Source organism: Eumetopias jubatus, unplaced genomic scaffold (assembly GCF_037043125.1).
Source record: "Eumetopias jubatus isolate StellerSeaLion01/CBP00866 unplaced genomic scaffold, mEumJub1_p1.0 scaffold_2, whole genome shotgun sequence".
Lineage (NCBI taxonomy): Eukaryota > Metazoa > Chordata > Mammalia > Carnivora > Otariidae > Eumetopias > Eumetopias jubatus.
The window spans coordinates 38,605,010-38,626,889 of NW_028274808.1; the positions used below are offsets into that span (position 1 = coordinate 38,605,010).

Genomic DNA, 21,880 nt, shown 5'->3' on the forward strand with positions numbered 1-21,880 from the left:
TTCAACATCGAATCTGCTGCCTGCAGACATAGCGTTCTGTCATCGGCTGACAGTCAGCATTCCTCAGGACACACACTGAAAGGTTTGCCAGGCAAGCCGGCCTTCCGTGGACTTCCAGCTCCTCACAAGCTGCAACTGCAGGACGACGCAGAGTCCCCGAGAGGCCCAGAGCCCTGGGGAAGGAGGCCGGCTGAGGCCGTGGGCTCGGTGCCCTTCACCCGAAGCTGGGCCAAGGGGGGACAGAGGACTGAGAGCCGAAGAGAGGAAAGGGCAGAAATATGTAAAGGGACTGGGGGCAGGTTCTGAGGAGGTGACTAGAACACTCAGATTTTCTTGTCCAGATCCATTCTGGGTATTTAGCAATTGGTAGACGGGGTTCAGGTCTGGCAGGCTGCTTGTGATCAGGATGCTGGACTTCCTGCCAGTCTTCCTCCTGCCTCCCAGATGTCCTGGGGCTGGAACACAGGCACATTCTCTGACTCACCTATGTGACCCCACTGGCACCCCTGCTCAGTGAGAGGCAGGCAGGACAGCCCCCCTGCCTCGCCGACAGCTTCTGTCCATAGGGCAGGCAGGAGAAAATGGGACCCATCTGGGCCCATCTGTCCCTCTGCTACTTAAGGAGCAGAGATCTCAAATGAACTCATCTTTTTATAGTTCAGATGGTATATAATTTACCTAAACTACATAAACCCTTGCTAATCCATCTCAGGCAACTCAAGCCCCGATAAGTAGGGACTTCAAACTCAGTCCATGCACTGGGGCCATCTGCCACTGGGAGAAGAGTGTCCTCACCCGGGCAGAACAGAGCAGCGCGGGCGCCAAGTTCTGTGGCCCCTCAGCCAGCACGGCCCCAGGCGCCCGCAGGTGGGAGAAGTAGCCCCACTGAGGGCTCCTGGGGGCTGGAGGGGGCTCAGGTCTTTGTTTCTTTTAAAATGTGGCCCATATCAGGCCAGAGGGCCCTGCTTGTCACCTCCTAAGGGTGTCTTTTTGATTTCTCCTTAAGTTCCATTTGATAAACCAAAGGGTTCTTCCTCAAATATCTGTCAGAGAATAAGTGCCAGAAATGAAGGTATAGATGCTAATTAATCATTTTTCATAGAAGTCCAAAGAGCTTACATTTAGAGGCCTTGGCACCTGGGTCCGACTCACTCACTGTACCAAGTGGGACACGACTGTTGGCACCAGAACCTTCTCTAGAAATCAGGACTCCGATCTCCAAGTCTCCTCATTTAGAAGGAAGTGTGCTGTGCCCATCCATGCGAATGCTGCACACTGAGCACATGCGGGTCAGGTGCTAGTCCAGGCGTGGGCGTATAGGAATGACGGACACTCAGCCTTCTTGCCCTCAAGAAGCAATGTCAGATGTTGCTTCCCACCTGCCCCTTTCTGCCTGAAATCACAGGACATCCAAGGTCTCCCCACAGAAACCCATGCGGGCGGCAGCGGAGGGGGACAGCTGGGCCCACGTGGAACCCTGACTATGGATCCTGGCCCACCTTCTGGATCTGGGCTGAGGGCAGCACGGGTGATGGGTAAGAGCAAAGGGGAGACTGTGGGAAACAGACCCCCACCTACACATACGTGCACACTGTGCAAAGTGCAAGAGGGCCCTGACCTGGGGTGAGGGTCACAGGGCAAGGAGGTAGGGCTTCTGTTTCCTCCACCCTTCCCTCTGCATGAAGGAACATGCCCTCGAAGAAGCAAAAAAAATTCTTAGCTACGTGTGATCCACAAAGACCCACTTTGTCCACTGGCAGGGGGTCCCGGAGCTCCTGGAAGGGAGGCGGCTGGGGCAGGTGCGGGGTAGACACGAGCAGGGAGATTAGGGCTTTCTCCCTCACCACCAGCCTAGAGGCTGAGCATGGGCCTCTGAGAGGCAGAGACGGGAGGATGGGGACACGGATGCTTTTGTTTTGTGCTTTTAACATTTCTAAGCACAGCTTAGGAAACTATATTGGTTTTGGCTTTTTTACTCTTTTCTTTTTTTAATCTTTCTCCTGCTTGCGAGACCCATTAGAATTCCCCAATCTGCTAGGACTCTTGCTCAGCCCACGGTTTCTGCTTCACCTTTTTTCCTCCCTCTGTGTGGCATTCAGAAACCACGTTGGCTCACAAAAATGCCTATAAATAACAAAGACACACCAAGCGCTCGCTTGCAAAATAACAATCAAAGGGGGAAATTCGGCAAGAGCAAAAACGCTGAAGCGCACTATTGGCACCACTCGCCCGGAGCCCGCAGATGGCGCGCTGCAGGCAGCCAGGTACGTGGGAGCACCAGAAGGAAAACTAATCGCATCCCCTTTGTCCACAGAAGAAGGGTGGAAACCACTGGTGCCTGTCAGGGAAAAAACAAAAACAAAAACAAAAAACGCCGCACAGACGTCCAGGAAGAACAACTCTTGTCTATTTCACCGGTGCGATCTCTTCACCTTCGGGAAATGGCATGAAAATTCCAGGATTTGACTGCCAGGGATGACTGTAGCTTCATAATATTCGGGTAATACTCTTCATAACCACTGTATCTGCTGTCTACCTAGTGTTCTTCTGGTTCTCCGCTCGAGAGGGGGCAAACACACTTGCCGCCCGGAACTGAAATTGGGGCTGGGTGTGAGAGCACCCCGGGTAAGAAACAGCAAATGGGAAGAAAGAGGCCGGCGGGACAAAGCCAGGAGGAAAACCGCGGGAAGCAACAGGGAAGGAGGAGAAGAGGAAGCAGTCCTCGAGTCAGCAGAGAGATGTGATTTTTGTGTGTAGCTCTGTTTTGAAATGCCGGCAGCAGCATCTTGCTCACTAAGCAAACAGGATGGATGGACGTAAGAAATAAAACCGATTTTGCAACCTCTAGGTGCATAATTCTGTGACATGGTTTCTGGGCTCGCGTCCCTGGGGCTACGGGGAAGAGTGTGATGGTGTGGGGGCTGGGACCGCAGCCTTCGCCCAGTGCCTCCTAATAGGAGCTGAGAACGCTGTTCAGGGTAATCAGGGAGGGGAGGAAGGAAGTGTGGAGCTGCCCAAGGAGATTGCTGGAGAAGGCTAACTGCGACAGTCTGGCCCTCTCCTCCTGACCTCAGTAGCAACACAGCCACCAATATTTGCTGATGCCTGTTCGTTTGTCATCTGAATCCTGAAACCAAGTATTATCATCCCCATTTTATAGAGGAGGGAGGGAACTGAGACTTCTCACTAGCTACCTGCCCACAATCACAGAGCATGAAGTATCCCTGCTGGGATTTGGACCCCGGGCACCTGACTGTGGGGCTTCTGGTGCTCTTAGCCCCTGCGCTGGAATCAAAGACCCCAAGAAAACAGAAAGCCAAAAAAAGGGTTCTATTTCTAGGTTTCTAATCTAACGAGGAGGATAAAGAAAAGCCCACTCTTTTGTGGAAATAGGGTCCTGTGCTTTTCAGGTGACTTCAGGGATGCCTAGAACTAGGAAGCAATGGGAAAGACAAGAGAAATTCAGAGGCACGCTTGGGTTTCTCTCAAGTTTGGGACAAGACATGAGGGACCCCCACACTTGAATTATCAATGAAAAGCTCCCTGCTCCCTAAGAGACGTACCTTGGTTGTCGTTTCTAGAATGATTTCTTTGTGCAGAAGTTCAACCACCATCTTCACATGGCCTTCTTTAGAGGCCAGGTGCAAGCCGTTCAGCCCATTCTGTAAAGAGCAGAGAGGCAGGAAGAGTGTGGTTAGGGGACTATGCATTCTGCTGTTCCAGTGGTTGGGATGAGGCCATTTCCCTGTGAAGAGATGTGTGACAGGCCAGAAGGAAGAACGGGAGGGGCCCTGAGTGGTGCTGGCCCAGCCTCTCCAAGTTCTTTTCCGCAGAAGTGCCAGATAATAGGAAAGCAGGGCGATAACAAGACCACCACTGCCCGGATTCATCTCCATCTTAAGTGTGGAGAAGCTCTCACTAAGGCAGTGGGTGACCCTGAAATTCAGATCTTGGCCAGGCTTTTGGCAATCACTTCATGGAAGTGCTATAGCTTCAACACCCTGGTTAATTTTCACGGCAGCAACCAGTAAAAGCAAAGGGGCAACACCAGTGTATCCTAAACATTTGTAGAGCTAGATGCATATTTAGTAAAAAAAAAAAAAAAAAAAACATTCTGAAATAAGGTCTTTTGAGAATTAAATACCACCAGCCACCCAGCTATAAGATTTCTCTGACAGAAGAATCAGTATTAAAATAGCCCCTTGGCCACCTTGCCATTTCAAATGTGGTCATAGCGTGTCTGACAGTTCGATTGTGGGGTATAGGGTGGGAAGAACCAACACTATCCATGCCTGCTCGGCAGTCCAGGGGAGCAGAACTCTCCCTGACCACAGAAACTTCCAGCCATACGTGACGAGGTACGAGAGAAGGCTTTACTCGGCACTTTTGCATGTCCCGTCTTCTGATCCTTGCACTTAAGATGCCTGGAAACTTCCTGGCAAAAGCTGACTTCAAAGAGTGCGACTTAGAGCCACACATAATTCCGACAATATGTTGGAACTCATTTCGCTTCCAGTGATGAGCAGATCTTGGCTCCGTAAGGAAGATGACTGTAGTCAATCAGCACTCCCCATGCCCTACTGTTGTGTTTTCCTCCTCCGCCTCCTTGCCCACCAGCCATTTCCCCTTCTTCTCCCATTCCTTCCTGTCTCCTGTTTCAGTTAACGCCGTTCTAGCATGTTCCCTTTCAGGGGATGCCCTGCAGCCACCGCAGGCTCTGGCTAATAAGAAAGACCCTTGCCACCACAGCAGAGGGGCTTGGCTCCTGACGGTGTGCCTCCTGCAGCCCCACCTAGCACGGGCCCCTGAAATCCCCACTTTCCCTTTGTGTCCGGGCATTCAGAACCCAAATGCTCATGGCCAGGGACTGTCCTGCCCACGGGAGCACCAGAACGCCAGCAGTCAGCATCAGGAGATTCCTGTTAAAGCGCAAATATTCTATCTGGGAGTGGCAGCGCATTAACCTTTAACAGGTACGTTCTGTTGCTTTGCTAATACTGGCAGAGGAAGTAATGAGGGAACACTGCAATAAGGAGAGGGAGGGCAGGTACCTCGGGATGGGAGAATGGAAGGTATCTAAAACTCTCTTTACACTGGTGCCTTGAACAGGGAAAATAAAACGGGTGCCTGGGGTGTCAGAGCAAAGAGGAAGTGGGCTCCGAAGGGAACTTCATCTCATTTCTATTTAATCGGGCCCTCCCTGCACCCCAAAACACGCAGAGTGCAGTGGGCCAAATCTTTGCATGTCAGCACTGCCAGCTTGGCTAGGGAATGTGTGGGGGTTGGGGGGCGATGGAAGGGCTGTCTCATGTAACATTTCCTCATGCAAGTGCCTAGAAATCACCGTAAGATGTTTTCCTCTTGCAGATTGTGCACACCATTACATGCAGCGTCCCAAGTAGTGTGAATTATTCACACCCCGGTGTGAACGGGCTTATCCAATAAAGGCTGGGTTCCCGTCAGGTTTGATAACAGAAAGGGAGACAGTGATCTGTGAGAACAGGAATCTGGGGGAGGGAGAAGAACACTGGGTGGCAGTAAACCAGTTCCCCTCAAATCAATCTGCAAAACACAAATTCACTGAAAAGCAGTCTGTCCAGGGACTGGGGCTCTGGAAGCCTGGAGCCCCTCCCTGCAGCTTCGGGCCCTGGGCTCTACCCCAGGGCAGGTCTGCCCAGGAGCCCCTCCTCCCTCCCAGTGCACTGCGTTCTGCCATCCCCTCTTGAAACCCAGCAGTGTTCTGGAAGGCTCCCTGCGAGCACGCTGGTGTCTGCAGCTGCTGCAGTGTGCTTCCCGCAGGGGACTCGGCTGTGGCGACAGGGAGAGTGGCACGGTGCTGACTGCTGTGGGTTTCGTGCTTACTTGGGCAGCACGGTCCCTTCCCATCAGCGGTCGCGGCTCCTGAATGCCTCAAAGCTGGGGAGTTGGCAAGTCAAAAAGGAAAACACCCAAGTTGACTGCTGATGCTCCAGGGTATCTGTCCCTGCTCTTTGGAGCCCGTGTCAGCATCTCCATCCAGAGGGATTCTAGACGTCCTGTCTGCCCAGAGGATGGAGTGGAATGGGAGGTTGGGATCCCTGAATGAATGCTGAGGAAATCAAGGTCTGGGGTAGTCAAACGAGTAGCCAAGGTCACACATCTTTTCTAGGGCACAGCCACATAGAAAACAAATCTGGATTTCCCAAGAAAAAAAGGGCTTGGGGTTTTTTGTTGGTGGTGGTTTTTGTTGTTGTTTTTGCCCCTAGGAACTAGTAGGTTTCCATCAGAGGATAAAAGCCTATTTCTCCTTGTTTTGCTCACCAGGCAGCTCAGAACAAAGCTTCAGTCACGATCACTCACACGGGTCCGGTCATGGCCATTATAGTTTGACATACAGGATTTTATTCCTTGCTCTGGTCCACAGAAAGCCCTTCTGCTTTCCTCCCTGCATCACAGGCCTCCCTCCAACAGCTACACTCCTGGCAGAAGGTGGCCACTTATAAAAGGGACCATCCGAATAGATCTGCAGTCAAATGCTCTACCCCTGAGCTATACCCCCTCATCCGAATAGATCTGTATCTTAAATTGTGTTACTCAGCTTCCATCCCAGATCCTGGATCAATGTTCTCTTTCTTCTTTATGACTTTGTATTTTTCTGACTCTATTTTTAATTTGTTTTCAACACAGTCACCCTAAGTCACTTCGGAGTCTATCACTGCAGTGATCTGAATGCAATGCCCTCCTCAGAGCCACAGAACCGAGCCCCATTTGACGTGCATAGGAGATCTGCAAGAAGGCCCGGAACTTATCGTAGAACAAGATCACCTATGGAACACGGCTGGACCGAACACTTATTTCAGCTACACTCGGAGTCACGGCAGTTACCTAAGGTGAGCATTTCTTTAATCCAATTCAGACAAAATTTACTGAGAACCTGTTCCGTGCCTGGCACCATGCTAGAGATAAATAAGACGCAGACCCCTTATCCTTAAAGATCTCAATTTAACAGAGGCAACAGATGTGTAATAAATAAGTGCAAGACAATGTTAAAATGCCCCAAATGGCACGCATGAGATTAGAAGGAACACAGAGGAGGAAGGAGTGCTCCGCCCAGAGGGCCATGACATCTTCCTGGAGGCCTTTTTCAAGGCAGCCTGTGTGCAGGCAGGGTTACAAGTTCATTAACAATGGCAAGATGAGTTGTTTCTGAGTTTAAATTCTAAACCCATGAGCTAAAATTGCAGAGACTATGCTCCCAGCCCTTCTCATCAAGTGCCATCCCTTTCCATCCAGGAAGCCTCTGAATTTAAGAGATACACAAACACTCAGACCCCCAGCAGCAAGTGTTCTCCAGCAACTGGCCTCGGCAGGTAGACAGCTGGTCACCATCTAGGAGCTAAAGTCGCCGAATGCCTGAAAACTAATTTACGGCACATAAACAGTAAGGAACTTATACAACTGTCTTATTAAATGCATTACTAGGGGCGCCTGGGTGGCTCAGCTGGTTAAGTGTCAGACTCTAAATTTTGTCTCAGGTCGGGGTCTCAGGGTTGTGAGATCGAGCCCCATGTCGGGCTCCACATGTAGTCTGCTTGAGATTCTTTCCCTCTCTCTCTCTCCCTTCTCCTCTGCTTCTCCCCCTGCGTGATCTCTCTCTCTCAAATAAATATAAATAAAATCTTTTAAGAAATGCATGACTAGCCAATAGAGGAGATCACTTCCAGTATTTCAAAGATGAAATGAACCACAGAGATGAACAATAACCTACCACCTCTTCAAAACCAGGATCCATTTGTTTTATTTTAGTTAAGTCAAGTTTAAGTTGTTTGCTGAAAGGGAAAGGTAAGCTGCTGAACCTTGCCTTGCATCTTTTCACCACTCCAGCTACCTTTCCAAGCCCCTCCTCTTGATGTCGAATGACAGACAGACTGCTGAGGGGATCATGGGGAAAGTCACATATTCCATATCCCAAATAACTGGGTGTAGAAGATAAGCAAGAAGGAGGTGGAAGAGTATGAGAGTAAATGCTTCAGTTAAATTAGAAGCTGGAGAGCAAAGCAGTAACTACTTTTGGCCATTTTTTAACCACATGCCTTCCTTGGGAAAACACCAGCTTGCCAGATTCCTCTTCCTAAAGATTCCTCCTTCTGGGTCTCTAATTACATGTACATTCAGTTAACTGACATTGTCCCACAGTGCTTGGCTGCTCATTTCTGTTTTCTCTTTGCCTATTCTTTTTTCTCTGTTGTGTCAATTTTGATCATTTCTATGGACTTATCTTCAAGTTCTTTGATGCCTTCCTCATCTGTGTCCAATCTACCAATGAGCCTATTAAAGAAATTCCTTATTGCCAAAAAACTGGTTTTTTAAAAATTTCTAGCATTTCATTTGATTCTTTCTTATACTTTCCATCTCTCTGCTGAAATTCTTCAACTATTCATGAACGTTGTCCATCTTTCCTACTAGATCCTTTAACACTTTAATCACAGTTATTTTAAACACCATCTGATAGTTTCAACACCCAGGTCATCTCTGAGTCTGCTTCTGTTGATTGTTTTGCCTCCTGACAATGGTTTTGTTTTTTTCTTACGTGTGTGTGTGTGTGTGTGTGTTTATGTGTATGTGTGTGTGTTTGTATGTTGACTTAGGTCTGAGTTTTTTTACCTTCAGTGCACTACAGCCTTCAAATTCCTCTAGATGGAGGCTGCTGTTACTGTAAGCTTAGAGTAGGAGCAAGGGTGCTGGAGGGATTCCTGTGTTCCTGATCTCCCCTCAGCTATCAGCCAGCCCCGCATGCCTGTACCTCAGCTGAGGTCCTTCTCCATGCTTCTGCCCCCCTTCCAGCAGTAAATGCTCTTCCTTGTCATGGGGCAGGGGGGCAGCAGGAAAGCTCTCCTTTGTCTTGACCCAGACTTAGTCTTACAAACGATACCGCGAAAGGTCCTGCACCTGGACCTTGCGGGGGGGGTGGTGGGGGGACTCTTGTTTTAAGCATTCTTTCCCCTTGTCTCTGTGGCAGCAAGACCTGCCTTATCTTTATACTTGGTCTTGGGTGGGAATTTCTTGCTCCTCTTCCAGCAGTAGTAGACCTCTGTTCATTATTGGTACAAGACCCTTTGGGGCCAGGACAGTCTCCTGCCCTCCCCCGGGTGAACGGGGGTTTTGCCTCTACCTTTCCTGCAGCACCACTGGAGTTTTACTGTGTCCTGGGGGCAGAGGTAGTTTGTTTCTATTCCTTCCCCTCAAGAATGGGTTTTTGCCTAAGGTTTGAAGGTGAGAGGATTTGTTTTTGCTTCACATGAGGGAGGAATCTGGGGAAGCAGCCAAGGCTTTTTCTGTTCCTGCCTCTACCTCTGCCTCCAAAGCCACCAAGTGCCTCCTGTATTCCTTTGCCATCCTGGGAGACTCTCTCTTATCTCCTGACTTATCCCAATATTTTTCATGAACACCTACAGGAGGCCTGTGGTTCCAGACACACTGCAGTTCACACTGACCTTGTTAAGATTTTGGCTTGTACAATAGCTGCTTCTTTCTCCTGTACTCTGCCTCAGCTGACACAGTGGCCCCCTCTTCAGAGGGGCTTACCCCACTTCGGAATTCAGTTAACTTGGTTGCACAGTGTGATCTCAGCCCTCGGAAGGGCTCAGGATGAATTATAATTTTGTAGATTGTCCAGGTCTTTCTCATTGTTAGGGTAGGAACAATGTTCTTGGAAGCTCTTTACATCCTACATACTCCCTATACTAAGCCTCTAAGGACACCTGACCTCATATGATCTCATTTCACATGGTCTTAATAGAGCAGACAACCCTTTTATGATCATGTTTGGCAGAAGTGTTCATGCCAAGCACATACACCTGGAGTTTTTCATCTGCCTTTGCTCTTTTTCAGGTAAAATGTCAATTTAGAGGATTTTTCTGAGAAGCAATCTGTCCAACAGGAGGGGGAGGAGATCTCAGCCAGGCTGTGTTTCTTTTAACATTTTTAAGAAGGGAAAAAAAGTCACATTCAGCCTGAATGATTTAATTTGGAGTATTTTCTTGTACCAACTGTGAGAAATTCCATTGGCAAAATATACAATTCCAGACATTTGTTCTCAGTAAATTGCTCCTCTGTTTAGCATCTCTGATTGCCCCAATTACACTAATTGATTTCTAAATGTACAAATACAGTAGACATGTCACAAGGAATTTAACTCTTCTCCTGTCCAATGCAGAGGATGGTTTCAAATAGAAAAGCTATGGTGTCCTGAGAAGCTACCATCTCTTTGGAAACTGCAGGAACATCTCAAAAGTTGCTGCTTACCATCCCATGTGGACACACAACCCTTCCACCTCCTTTTCTCACAGCTGTTTATTTTACCCACAAACATGGCTGGCCCCCACCCCCACAGAGCAGGCAGCCCCAGGTTGTGCCCTGAGGACCTTGAGGCCCACCTCCTCCTCCCACCCCCACCCTGTGTTCTGAAATTTATTATTTCCTCTTTCTTTGAGCCAAGCAGTGTGTTTCTAGAGGACTTAAGCTAACATGCTAATGTAGTATCCAGGAAGCATGACTTTTTTATTCATGAATACCTACTGGTTCAGCTCATCAAATTAGTTAGCTGCCATCCAGTCAGGCCCAGAGGCAAAGGAGCACTGGCCAGGGGAAATTGTGATGGGGAGGAAAGAACTGGGATCTTGGGAAGAATAAGCCAAGAGCAGTGGCAGAGAAAGGCAAGAAGTCTGAGGACCCCAGAATAAAGAAAAAGAGGGGTGGGGGAGAGGGGCTTCTAAGTAACATTGTCTTCATGCAATATTCCGCTTTACTCATGCAATCAGTAAAGGTTAATTGGTTAATTGGCCAATTGGTTAATCAGAAGATCTTGCCCATAATAAGGATAAGGATGTAGACAGAGAGGGTCATATACCTAGGTCTTCATATTACTGTCCCATTTTCCTACTCAATCTGGATTCTCTATAAGTTTGTTCTATCTGTCCAGAGAAGATCAGGATTTGACTCTATGTTACAGAAGTTTAATTCTCCAAATAACACACAGCCTGTACACTTGTGACTGCTAACTGCTCTATTATTTATTCCTATTTGTGGAGCAAGATCATGGACATTATATATTTGGAAGTCTGCAGCCGTGAAACAGAACAGGAAGTAAGAATCTAAACAGGGCTTATGGAGACAAAAAAAGGATCACCGTTCCTACTCCAAATCCCGAGACTGATGAGAAAGAAAGAGGAAGGGAAGAAAGGAAGGCAGACTATGGAAAGCAGAGGCAGAGAGGATGAGAACCAAACGAGGTGCTAGAAAAGGAAAGAGGGGGTGACTATCACTACAGTCTGACTACATGAGGAAGTGAATGAAGCTGCCAGCCAAAAAAAAATCACTGGAACACTATAAATTTTGATTCCTTTCCCCAAATTGCCTGCATTAAATTTTCAGCCAAAACAGAAATGAGATAAATGAAAGGGAGTTTTTCCACCTTCCCTTCTGTTCCTTTCCCTTTCCCTCCCCTCCTAGCTCAGAGATGTCAGCTTCTGAGGAAGCAGAGCCGTGAACCAGAAGGGGTGCCCTGCAGAGGTGTGGGCAGCAGTGTGTCTGCTCTAAGAGGAGGGGGCTGCTCCAGTGGTTGGGAGATTGATACCCTGAGCAAACAAGTCAATACACTGAGGATGATGAATATCGGTGGGAGTCAGGTCCCTCACTGTCTGAAGGGATTTACAAATGGGGAAAGAGGAAGGCCTAGAAAGAAGCCCGAGGTGTTGGACTAGACCTGAAAGTATTGGCACAATCTCATGGATTTAAAAAGTAGATAGATGCAGAACTAGATCTCAACGTATGGACACACATGTGACAACCAGTAGCAACGAGCACATCAAGTGACCAGATTTTGGTGTCTAAATACCATCCTACACTAAAATGAACCTTGGAGAAATGGCTGATCCAAGGCTGGGGCAGAGAAAGTACAAAATCACCCTGGGACAACATGCTCCAAAAAGGAAGGAAATGCCCAAAGAGTGACGAGGGCATGTTGAAGAACAAAGAAGCCAGCCTAATGAGAGTGCTTCCACTGGCCTCATTTAGACCTGAACATCAAAATAAATCACGAGAGTATTGGTTTATAACCCATCAAATAAAATAGGACCCCATGAGTCTGAATAGGTATAAACAAAGAATGAAAAAAAAAATCAATGAGGGAGGAGGAAAAGCTCATCCTTTGGTAGAATGCCAGCTAATAAATGTACTAGAAATGACAGAGATGGAGAATCATTGTCTGGAACCATCATAGTGGCAGCTGATACAGGCAGACAGTATCAATGTTTGCCAAGGTTGGTGGTTGGAACTTTAACGAAAAACAGGATATTGGCATTATATCAGAATATCCACCCCCACCCATATACACACAAAACACTGATCAATGACAAAGGGAAAAATCAATGACACCAACAGATGACCAAGGTTAACATCACCAGGGGTGGAAAGGGGGCATGATTTCTAGGGTGTTCCTACCAAGACTGCACTGCCTTGGTCTGGCCATAAGGAAACATCAGCAGACACACAGCTGAGGTTCAAACTACAAATGGAAACTGTAGGAAACATGCAAGACAGGCAAAGACTTGAGGAAGCATTCCAGACTGAAGGAGACTGATGAGAAATGACAATTAAATACAGTCTGGAGAGACCCTAAGAATAGAGGAAGAGAGAGAGAAGGGGGAAGGAGCATGCAGGAAGGGAGGGAGGAGGGAGAGAAAGGTAGGGAAGGAGGGAGAGGTAGAACAATTTCTCATTATCTGGACAGTTAGCAAAATTTTAATGGAGTCTGTAGACGGCTGTGTTGCATCAATGCTGATTTCCTGCTTTGGAGGCCTGCAGGGTGGTTATGTGGGAAAGTGTCCTTACTTTGGGGTGGTACACACTGGAATGTTTAGGGGTGATGGGGAATTACATCATACATGTATATATTATAGATAAATAGACAGACAGGAAGAGCAAAGGCAGTAAAATGGTAATCGAGAGTCTAGATGACAGAGATGTGAAAACTCTTTGTATTGTTCTTGCAACTTTTTTATAGGATCAAAAGTATTTACCATTTCAGCAAAGAAAGCGGGAGCGAGGAGGGACTAGCAAGAGAGGAGAAGAGGCTGTGGGAGGAGGGACGAGCGTGGTGGGGGACTCTGGGCTCTGGCTGTGGTGGGAGGGGATAGGGTTCCTGCATGCCTACAGACTGAGAGCCAGAAAGGAGCTGAGCACACAGACCCTCCTGTTTCTAAAGGATCTGTGAGGTACCAGTTTTCCTGGAAGTCTGAGCTTATTCCAAGATGGAAGCCCCAGAGAGCCACCGCACCGGACTGCCCAGCGTGGGCACCAGCGGATGGGGAAGCCTCTCGCAGAGGCCAGGGCCCTCCCACTGCTGCCTCTGTCTCACCCAGCTATCCGAGGGCTCCCCAGAGACTGCTTGGTGGGAAAGGTCTGCTAAAAATATAGGATCCTGGAATCCAATCAACCAGAAGCCAGGACAAGCTGAAGCAATTACCATAATCTTGGTGGAAAATCACCCCAATCCCCTTTGTCAACCCATCCTTGTCCTGGGACCAGGGAGGTAGAAGAGGAGTAGAAATCGAGGGATGGCACACACTCAGAAGCGGGTGGCACAAAGGGAAAGGAACAAGACCGGCCCTGAGCACTCGGCCCTCCTCGGCTTCATTCCAACGCAGATTTAGCTCTCCTACCCAGGTAGGTAAGATCCAGTGTATGAGGTATTCACAAGGAGGGAAAACACTTGAATGGTTTTTATTATCTTGAAAAAAAAAAAAAGAAAAGAAACCCACACTAGTCAGAGGCCTGAGAGGAGATGAGTCAACCTGGATCACCTTCTCTCTACTCCGGGGACACAAGGTGCACAACCCTCCCCACCCCCACACCGAGCAGCGCCCCGGCTCCGTGGCAGATCCGATCTGCTGCAGGGGCTGAAGGCCCCCTGGGAGCCTGGAGCAGGAAGTGCGAGCTCAAGTTAATGAGAGACAGGGACTCTGAAATTCAGCTCAGCAGCTAAGAATATCTCCTGTGGACTAGAAAGAGTTTCTATGTCCAAGACCTTGGCATTCCTTTAAAAAGATAAAAAGAGCCAGACCTTCAGAAGAAGGGCAGTAGGGGGGTCAGAGGACAGAGCACTGGAGAAGGAGGTGAGGCCTCTGAACTGTCTTCCTGCTGCGTCCCCTTACCTCTCGGGCCTCACTCTCTGTATTTTCAAAATGATAGAATTGCCCTGATCCCCTGGCTTCCCTTTAATTCCACAATTCCACAGTAAAACAATGCAACAGCTCTCAGAAAACATTTAAGATATGCATGTAGAGATGCACAGAAGAAGGTATGACAAGATTCACACCTCATCGTTCACAGTGATTTTGGGGAGTAGGAACTTACAGAAGACTTTACATATTTTTGTATAGTGTAAATTTTTTATTTTTTAAATTTTTTAAAAAAGATTTTATTTATTTGAGAGAGGGAGAGAGAGAAGGAGCTGAGGGAGAGGGAGAAGCAGACTCCTCCTTGAGCAGGGAGCCCAATGTGGGGCTCGATCCCAGGACGCTGGGATCATGACCTGAGCTGAAGGCAGATGCTTAACTGACTAAGCCACCCAGACTCTCCTAGTGTAAGCTTTTAAATAACTACCATGAAGTCATTTTGTTGCTAAATTAAAAATCACAAAACAGTTAAAATCAAGGACACAATTGTCAAAAACAACAAAAACATCTATAGCAAAAAATGCATAACACATGAGAATAATCCCAGGCAAATTCACATGCATAGTCTATTCCAATGAGAAAGAACTGGAATTGTAAATTGAGTTTAGCATTCCTATAATAACCAGAGAGGCAAATCTTCCTTCAAGGCCCAGATCAAATGGCATTTTCCTCTGGGACTTTTCCTGTCCCTTTCTCTTTGCCACACTGTGCTGTTTCCAGCCTCCCCGAAGTGAATTGCTCTCTCAACCGTGTCCCCCAGGCACTTGGAGATAATCTATCAAGGCCCTCATCTCGTGAAATTGCTTTTATCTGTTCTTGTGTCTGTGTCTCTCAAAGTAGGACTTTCTGTGGTTCCTATGTGTTCCTCACCTTTGGATCGTAGGTCTTAGCATGGGGCCTGGCCCATCGCACACACTCCATAAGGGTTTGTGGAATCAAATGCACCTCCGTGCAACCTGACACTGCACAGAGTTACCTGGTTTTCTCAGTCTGGCCAGACTAAGAATATCACATCTGCTCTTCATATTGTAAATCCATAGCAGTCAAAGCCTAAAGTGGAGCATGGAAGGTGTACTCTCCTTAAAATACGTTCCCGATCATTCTTCACTATGCCATTCACCCTTTTCCCGGTCCCTAGGATCCCAGAGACATCCCTGCTCATGTCACTGAACTGGTGAGTCAACTCTTCCTTAACAGAGAAGGAATGAAAACTGAAAATGAAAGCAGCTCAGGGAGGGCCTCCCAGGAGAGTAACCGGCCCCGCGCCACGGCTCAGCTCCAAGGCTGACATGCGGGACACAGAGACCTGGGTTGGGAGCTGGGAGCTGGGAGCCCCTGGCCCTTGTTCTGGAAGAGTCTTGTCCTCTTTGCCTCTCACAAGGGTGAAATGAGGTCATGCTGGGGAAAGCAAAGACACTGCAGAGCTGGGATCCGTGATTATTAAACACCGTGGGTCACTCTGACTCATGACAAGTCATCAACTTACTTTAAAACTACAAATTGGTCATGACAGTCACCCAGACGAACATCAAATAGCTTATTTCTGCTGAGACACAAAAGCAGTTTACCTATTTAAATTAATTCAGGGGATGGGGGTTTTCAGTCCCATCTTTTTCCCTTTTGCCTTTTCTCAGAGGAACCAGAACTTCTGAAGAATCCATAGTACCCGGCCCAGGGGAATCTGGTTGCTTCTCTTGTTCGACTGCACACGGCAGAATGCCACTGTTCCACATGGGGGCTGCAATCATACATTCTTTCCCTTCCTTCATTGCTATTCCAGAGCTGCACCATGGGAGCAAGTCTCAAGAGGCTCGATATTCCCATACTATCCTTTGGTGAGGCTTTCTGTGTGAGTTGGGGGTGGTTCCAGGCAGAGTCAAGGGATGGAGTGCCATCTCTGTCTGTCAACAGTTCCTATGAAAATGATGACAGAGAAAAGTAACAGCCTCCAAATCCACACTGATCTAGAGGTAACCTCCTTGGCCTGATCGACCACCACCCTCACCTTGTTGTTACTGGTTTTTTTTAATATATTATGTATTTATTTATTGGAGAGAGAGCGCACAAGCAGGGGGAGTAGTAGGCAGAGGGAGAAGCTCACTCCCCGCTGAGCAGGGAGCCCAATGTTGGACTCGATCATGACCTGAGCCAACGGCAGACGCTTAACCGACTGAGCCACCCAGGAGTCCCGCATCCTCACCTTCTTTCACTTCATTTATCCCAACATCACCGATCTCCCTGCTGCCCGTGCCCTCCGCCGCTCCTGCATTTGCCTGGCTCTTCCTTCCCACGGCAACTCCACGTTCCCATTTCTCTACCTGTCAAATTCCTACTCTTCCTTCAAAGCTTCTCTGACTCCTTGGCATTTTAGCCACGCCCCAGACCAGCAGCAATGTGAGAGCTGTAACTTGGACTTACTCCCCTCCGAGCAGCCAGCACATGGCCTATAGCTCCACAAACATTTGTTCAGTGAATGCATCACTGAATGGAAACATCCTGTGCCCGTTCTGGCTGGCACATGTGACACTCCATTTGTAACCTCCTATTTACAAGTTGGACTTGCTTTGCTGGCCTCTGAGTTCTCCAAGAGAAGGGGATGCATGAAGTTAGTCTCTAGCAAGGAGCTTGGGTAGTTCCTTGCAAGTGCCTGATACATGTTGTGGAATAAATGAAGTTGCCGAAAAACTTAAGATGGTCATGTTACCACCAGCTCACCAAATCCAAACTCATAAAGCCCTGAAGATATTCCAAGTAACCTCTAGACCTCAGCTTTCTGAGTTATAGAGTGATAGTGGAATGACATGACCTCCTCCTGGCTCTAAGGCTCTTTAATTTAGAAAGGTAGCAATCAACACAATCGCCAGTGCCCAACAAATCCTGATCAAAAGACTTGGCATGTGGCCACCGCAGAAAAAATTCGTCTGGAGCAGAAACTATTGGTACAGGTGCTCCATTTATTTGAAATAACTAAAACCCTTTACCTTCAAGATAAACCAGTACCCAGCAGTGATGGGGTTCATGTGGAAGGTACATGTGAAAATTCAGAGAACATCAATGGAACACACATGGTTTCACATGCTTTTGTTGGTTGTGTGTTAGCACTGGAAACCACTTACGTTTTTGTGATCATTCAGATGGTCAAGCTTCTGAGGTTTCAGCAAATATGAACACATACTTGACTGTTGGGGCTGGTGCCAGCATCAGAACCACCAGCAGGCAAGAGAGTCATTGCCCCTAAGAATGATTATTTCACAATGCTCTTAAAAGTGACAGCACTCAGGGGCACCTGGGTGGCTCAGTCGGCTAAGCGTCCGACTCTTGATTTCAGCTCAGGTCACGATCTCAGGCTCTGTGCTGGGCATGGAGCCTGCTTAAGATTCTCTCTCAAAAAAATTTAATTTAATTTAATTTTTTAAAAAAGTGACAGCACTCAGATGGGCTAAGTGTCAAACACATAGCTTGAATCATCGGTGGGTACAATAGGCATAGTATCTACTGATTGGATTTACAGAGCACATACTATATGCCATGCAAAATCCTGATAAGGAGCACCAAATTAAAACAAAGTCCTCTCTCCTCGAGGGCCTACATTTTAGTGGAGGAGACAAGGACAAATGGAGAGACATGTAGAGGCGTAGCAAGTCTCATGGTACTCAGTACTGTGGAGATACATAAGACAGGTCAAGGGGACAGAGGACGCCTGGGATGCTCCAGGAAACCTCTCTTCTAACTCTCGGCCTTATGACAGTACTGTAGACATCAAGGCTTCTCTTTAGGGCGTGAACTATATCTTCACTTAGATTCCTGAAAGATTCCTTAGCAGGATCTCTGCACAGCCCACAAGTAACTGTCCTTCCTATCAGGAAGGCCGATTGAGACAGTGTTTGTTAGATTTATAAGAAGAATGGGGTGCATGGGTGGCTCAGTGGGTTAAGTGTCTGACTCTTGATTTCGTCTCAGGTCCTGATCTCAGGGTTGTGGGATCAAGCCCCACATGGGGCTCCGTGCTCAGTACAGAGTCTGCTTCTCCATCTCTGCCCCTCCCCCTGCTCTCTAATAAATAAAATAATTTTATTTTTTTTTAAAGATTTTATTTATTTATTTAAGAGAGAGAGAATGAGAGATAGAAAGCACGAGAGGGAAGAGGGTCAGAGGGAGAAGCAGACCCCCTGCTGAGCAGGAAGCCCGATGCGGGACTCGATCCTGGGACTCCAGGATCATGACCTGAGCCGAAGGCAGTCACTTAACCAACTGTGCCACCCAGGCGCCCAATAAAATAATTTTAAAGAATTAAAAAAAGAATAGAAGAGAAAACTAAAACAGTGAGGGTTTTTGCCCATGGAATTACAGCTCGTGATTCCCAGTGGAGCATCTGTGTTCACCCGACAATTCTAGGAATTCAGGAGAACAGAGACTCTGACTTACTCTCCTCTACTTTTCTTTTTATTTGGCCAGCTGGTGAATATGTAAAGTCAATTGGATCATCCCAGAAAATGTTTTTTTTTTACTGCTGCAGCCTCCATAATAAAATATTTTGATTTGATGTAAGTAATAATTCTGGAAATTGGACATACGAAGCTGATATTGGTATGCGACATAGCCCCGGGCTGAGCAGGTGGACCCTGGTTCCTACATGCCCCTGTGTGGTGTGTGCTGAGACCTCAAACCAGGGTGGCAACACTCCAAAAGGCTAGGGAGACCCATCCTCGGGTGTCACCACTCTGCTGTCTCCCCGTTATTCCAAGCCACCGTGTGGATTGACCTGGTCCATCGCTTCAACCTCCTAACCAGCCTCCTTGCTTCAGTCTCTGTGTCTTAAGTTGACCCTCCACCCAGCAGCCAGGGCTGGCGATCATTTAAAAACCTAAATCGGGTTGAGCATCTCTCGTGTAATACCTTTCAATGGCTTCTCATCATCCTCGGAGTAAAACCCGAGTCCTCACCATGGCCTGCGGGCCTTTCACCATTTGGCCTCGGCAATTTCACCTACCTCCTTGCCTAGCACTTTTCCCTTTGATCATTCCACTGCAGCTGCACTGTCCTTCTTGCTGTTCCCCGAACACCAAGCTTACTCTTGATCCCAGGGCCTTTGCACCTGTTTCCCCCTCTTCTAGGACTGCTCTTCCCCAGAAACCATGTGGTTCTCCCTTACTTCTTTTGAGTCTCTCAACAGTCATCTCCTAGAGAGGTCTTGCTTCCCTAACCCATCTGCAACAGGCACCTTTACTTTTCTCCTCCATGCTGCCTCTCATTAGCTGACCTTATACATTTGCTCATTTTCTTGGTTATGGACGGTCTTTTCTACCAGCATATAAATGCCACAAGAGCACAGGCTTTGTCTATTTGGTCTATCTGGTTTAGTGCCTAGAATAGTAGCTGGCACAAAGTAGGTGTTTAATAAATACTCGTGGACTAACCCCCACAAAAACACTGGTGGGACGGTGTTCAACATGTCTCTCATCCCTGTTTTCAACAGCCAACGCCAACATCGGACTTCCTCGCATGCTCAGTGACTTCCAAATAGCTATCTTTGGGTTGGACCTCTTATCTGCACGACAGGCTTAAATATCCAGTTGCTTACTATATATCTTCACGTAGATTCCTGATCTCTGCACAGCCCTGTCCTCCCCTTTCCACACACTGAGTCCACCCCAATGCTCCTCGTCTCAGTGAGCGGTGCCACCCTCCACCACCCTGCACAAGGCAGACATCTGAGGGTCATTCTCGAAGTCTCCTTCCCTGCTTTCCCCCATGCCATTCACCACCCAGGCCTGTTCACCTCGCTCCATCTCTGCAGTCACGACCCTTATCCCAGCTACCGCCATTTCTCTCCCGCACTGGGGTGACTGTCCGTAACTGGCCTCCCCATTTCTACCCCTGGGCCCTTCCATCTGTCTTCCACGCAGTGGCCAGTGCGCACGCTCCTTCAAAGCACACCTCTGATCATGTCACTCCTGAGCTTGAGTCTGTGGCCCGCTTCCCTCTGCTCTTGAGATAAAGATCAGAAGCCTTACCATGGCTTCTGCAAGCAGGGTGGATATTCCAGGACACGCAGAAACAGCTGTACCCATTGCTAAAAGCTGAACTGCCTCCATTCCTCCGAGATACCTGGAATACCTCCAAGAGCTGCTGCCTCGAGCTCTTACGTACCCTCCATCCCTGCTGCTCTGGCCACTCTGTCCCTTCCCCTGGATTCTTCCCCCCAGTCAGCAACTGCAGTGTGGCACAGCAGGTGAACACCCCCCAGACACACACACACAATGCGTGTACACGTGCATGCACACACATGGCTCTGGCCCTGGGACACGCTATCCCAGCTGACTGTGGTGACAATCACCCCTGCCTAGAGGGCCCAGCAAAATCCCAAATTCACCTCTGCAGCCTCATCCACAGCCCCTTGCCTCTGCACTGCAGCCTTCCTTAAACTTTCCGTGCTTTTTGCTGCCTCAGGGACTTCGCACAGGCTGTTCTCTATGATTGGAATTTTTTTCAAGATTTATTTATTTATTTGAGAGAGAGAGTGTGTGCATGTGTACACGAGAACAGGGGGAGGGGCAGAGGGAGAGAATCTTCAAGCAGATTCTCAGCTGAGCGCCGAGCCCACGGGGCTCAATCTCATGACTTGAGATCATGACCTGACCCCAAATCAAGAGTCAGATGCCTAACTGACTGAGCCACCCAGGCACCCCTACGATGGGAATGTTCTTCCCTTCCTTCGCATCATTAACTTCTCCTTATCCCCTACTTCAAATATCTCTTCCTCCTGGTAGCCTTCTCTGCCTTCAGTTTTAGGGCAAGTCTCATAGATGCTCAAAAAATCCTACGCCTTTCCTTCACATTTCCAAACACACTTCTGTTTGCCTACTATTTATGTGCTTATTTGATGAATAGCCCTCACTACCAATAGACTACAGTTCAGAGAGGATGAGGACTGGGACTTTTCTTCGTACTATCAAATCCCTAAGGCCTAGCACTCCATCCACATGTGGACATATACCGGAAGACACTGGCTACATGGGTCTAAAGCCTGCCTATGCCTTGGCTAAATGAAAGCATCAGGCATTCATATAAAGATACTGGTGCGTGCATGTGTATGTCCTTATGTGTGAATTTGTCCTTTTCTATAAATATAATAATGATGACAATCAAAATTAGTAGACATAATCCATGCATTAAGGAGACTGCCCTGAATATTCAGATGTCTCTTACATAAGCCGAGAGAGTTCCTCTTTTCACACTACTTAGCGTAATTACTTCCCATCATGGCAAGCAGCCCTTATTCTTTCCACAAAACGTACTATTTGAAAGGGTGTTACTTATATAAGGATTAGCATTTGCTGTATTCCTGCTATCACAGTCCACCAGCTCAAAAGATTCAAGCCAAAGCACCTCCTCAGGCCATGGCCCCGGGACAGGAGCCCGTTTTCAGCATCTCAAAACAATGAAGGCATGTTCTGAGGAGAAGCAAGCTCTAGTCCCCTCGTGACGTCAGCCCTGTGCACGCTATAAAGCACCAGCACTGTCCCCATGGCCGCACTAATGTGTTTAAAGAGGGCGTCAGAACCACGAGAGACGAAGGACTCTGAAAAACAAACCGAGGGTTCCGGGGGGCGGGATAGGTTAGCCTGGTGATGGGTATTAAAGAGGGCACGTTCTGCGTGGAG

General features: G+C 48.0%; 1 protein-coding gene across 3 annotated transcripts in view; it reads right to left on the minus strand.

Annotated features, from left to right (window-relative positions):
• ANK1 (ankyrin 1) overlaps positions 1–21,880 on the minus strand; it is a 136,011-nt gene that overhangs the window by 68,711 nt on the left and 45,420 nt on the right. For all 3 annotated transcript variants that reach the window (XM_088020968.1, XM_088020967.1, XM_088020966.1), the window contains exon 3: positions 3,564–3,662. In XM_088020968.1, the coding sequence (XP_087877094.1) occupies positions 3,564–3,662 (99 nt within the window). The remainder of the gene's footprint in view (positions 1–3,563; positions 3,663–21,880) is intronic.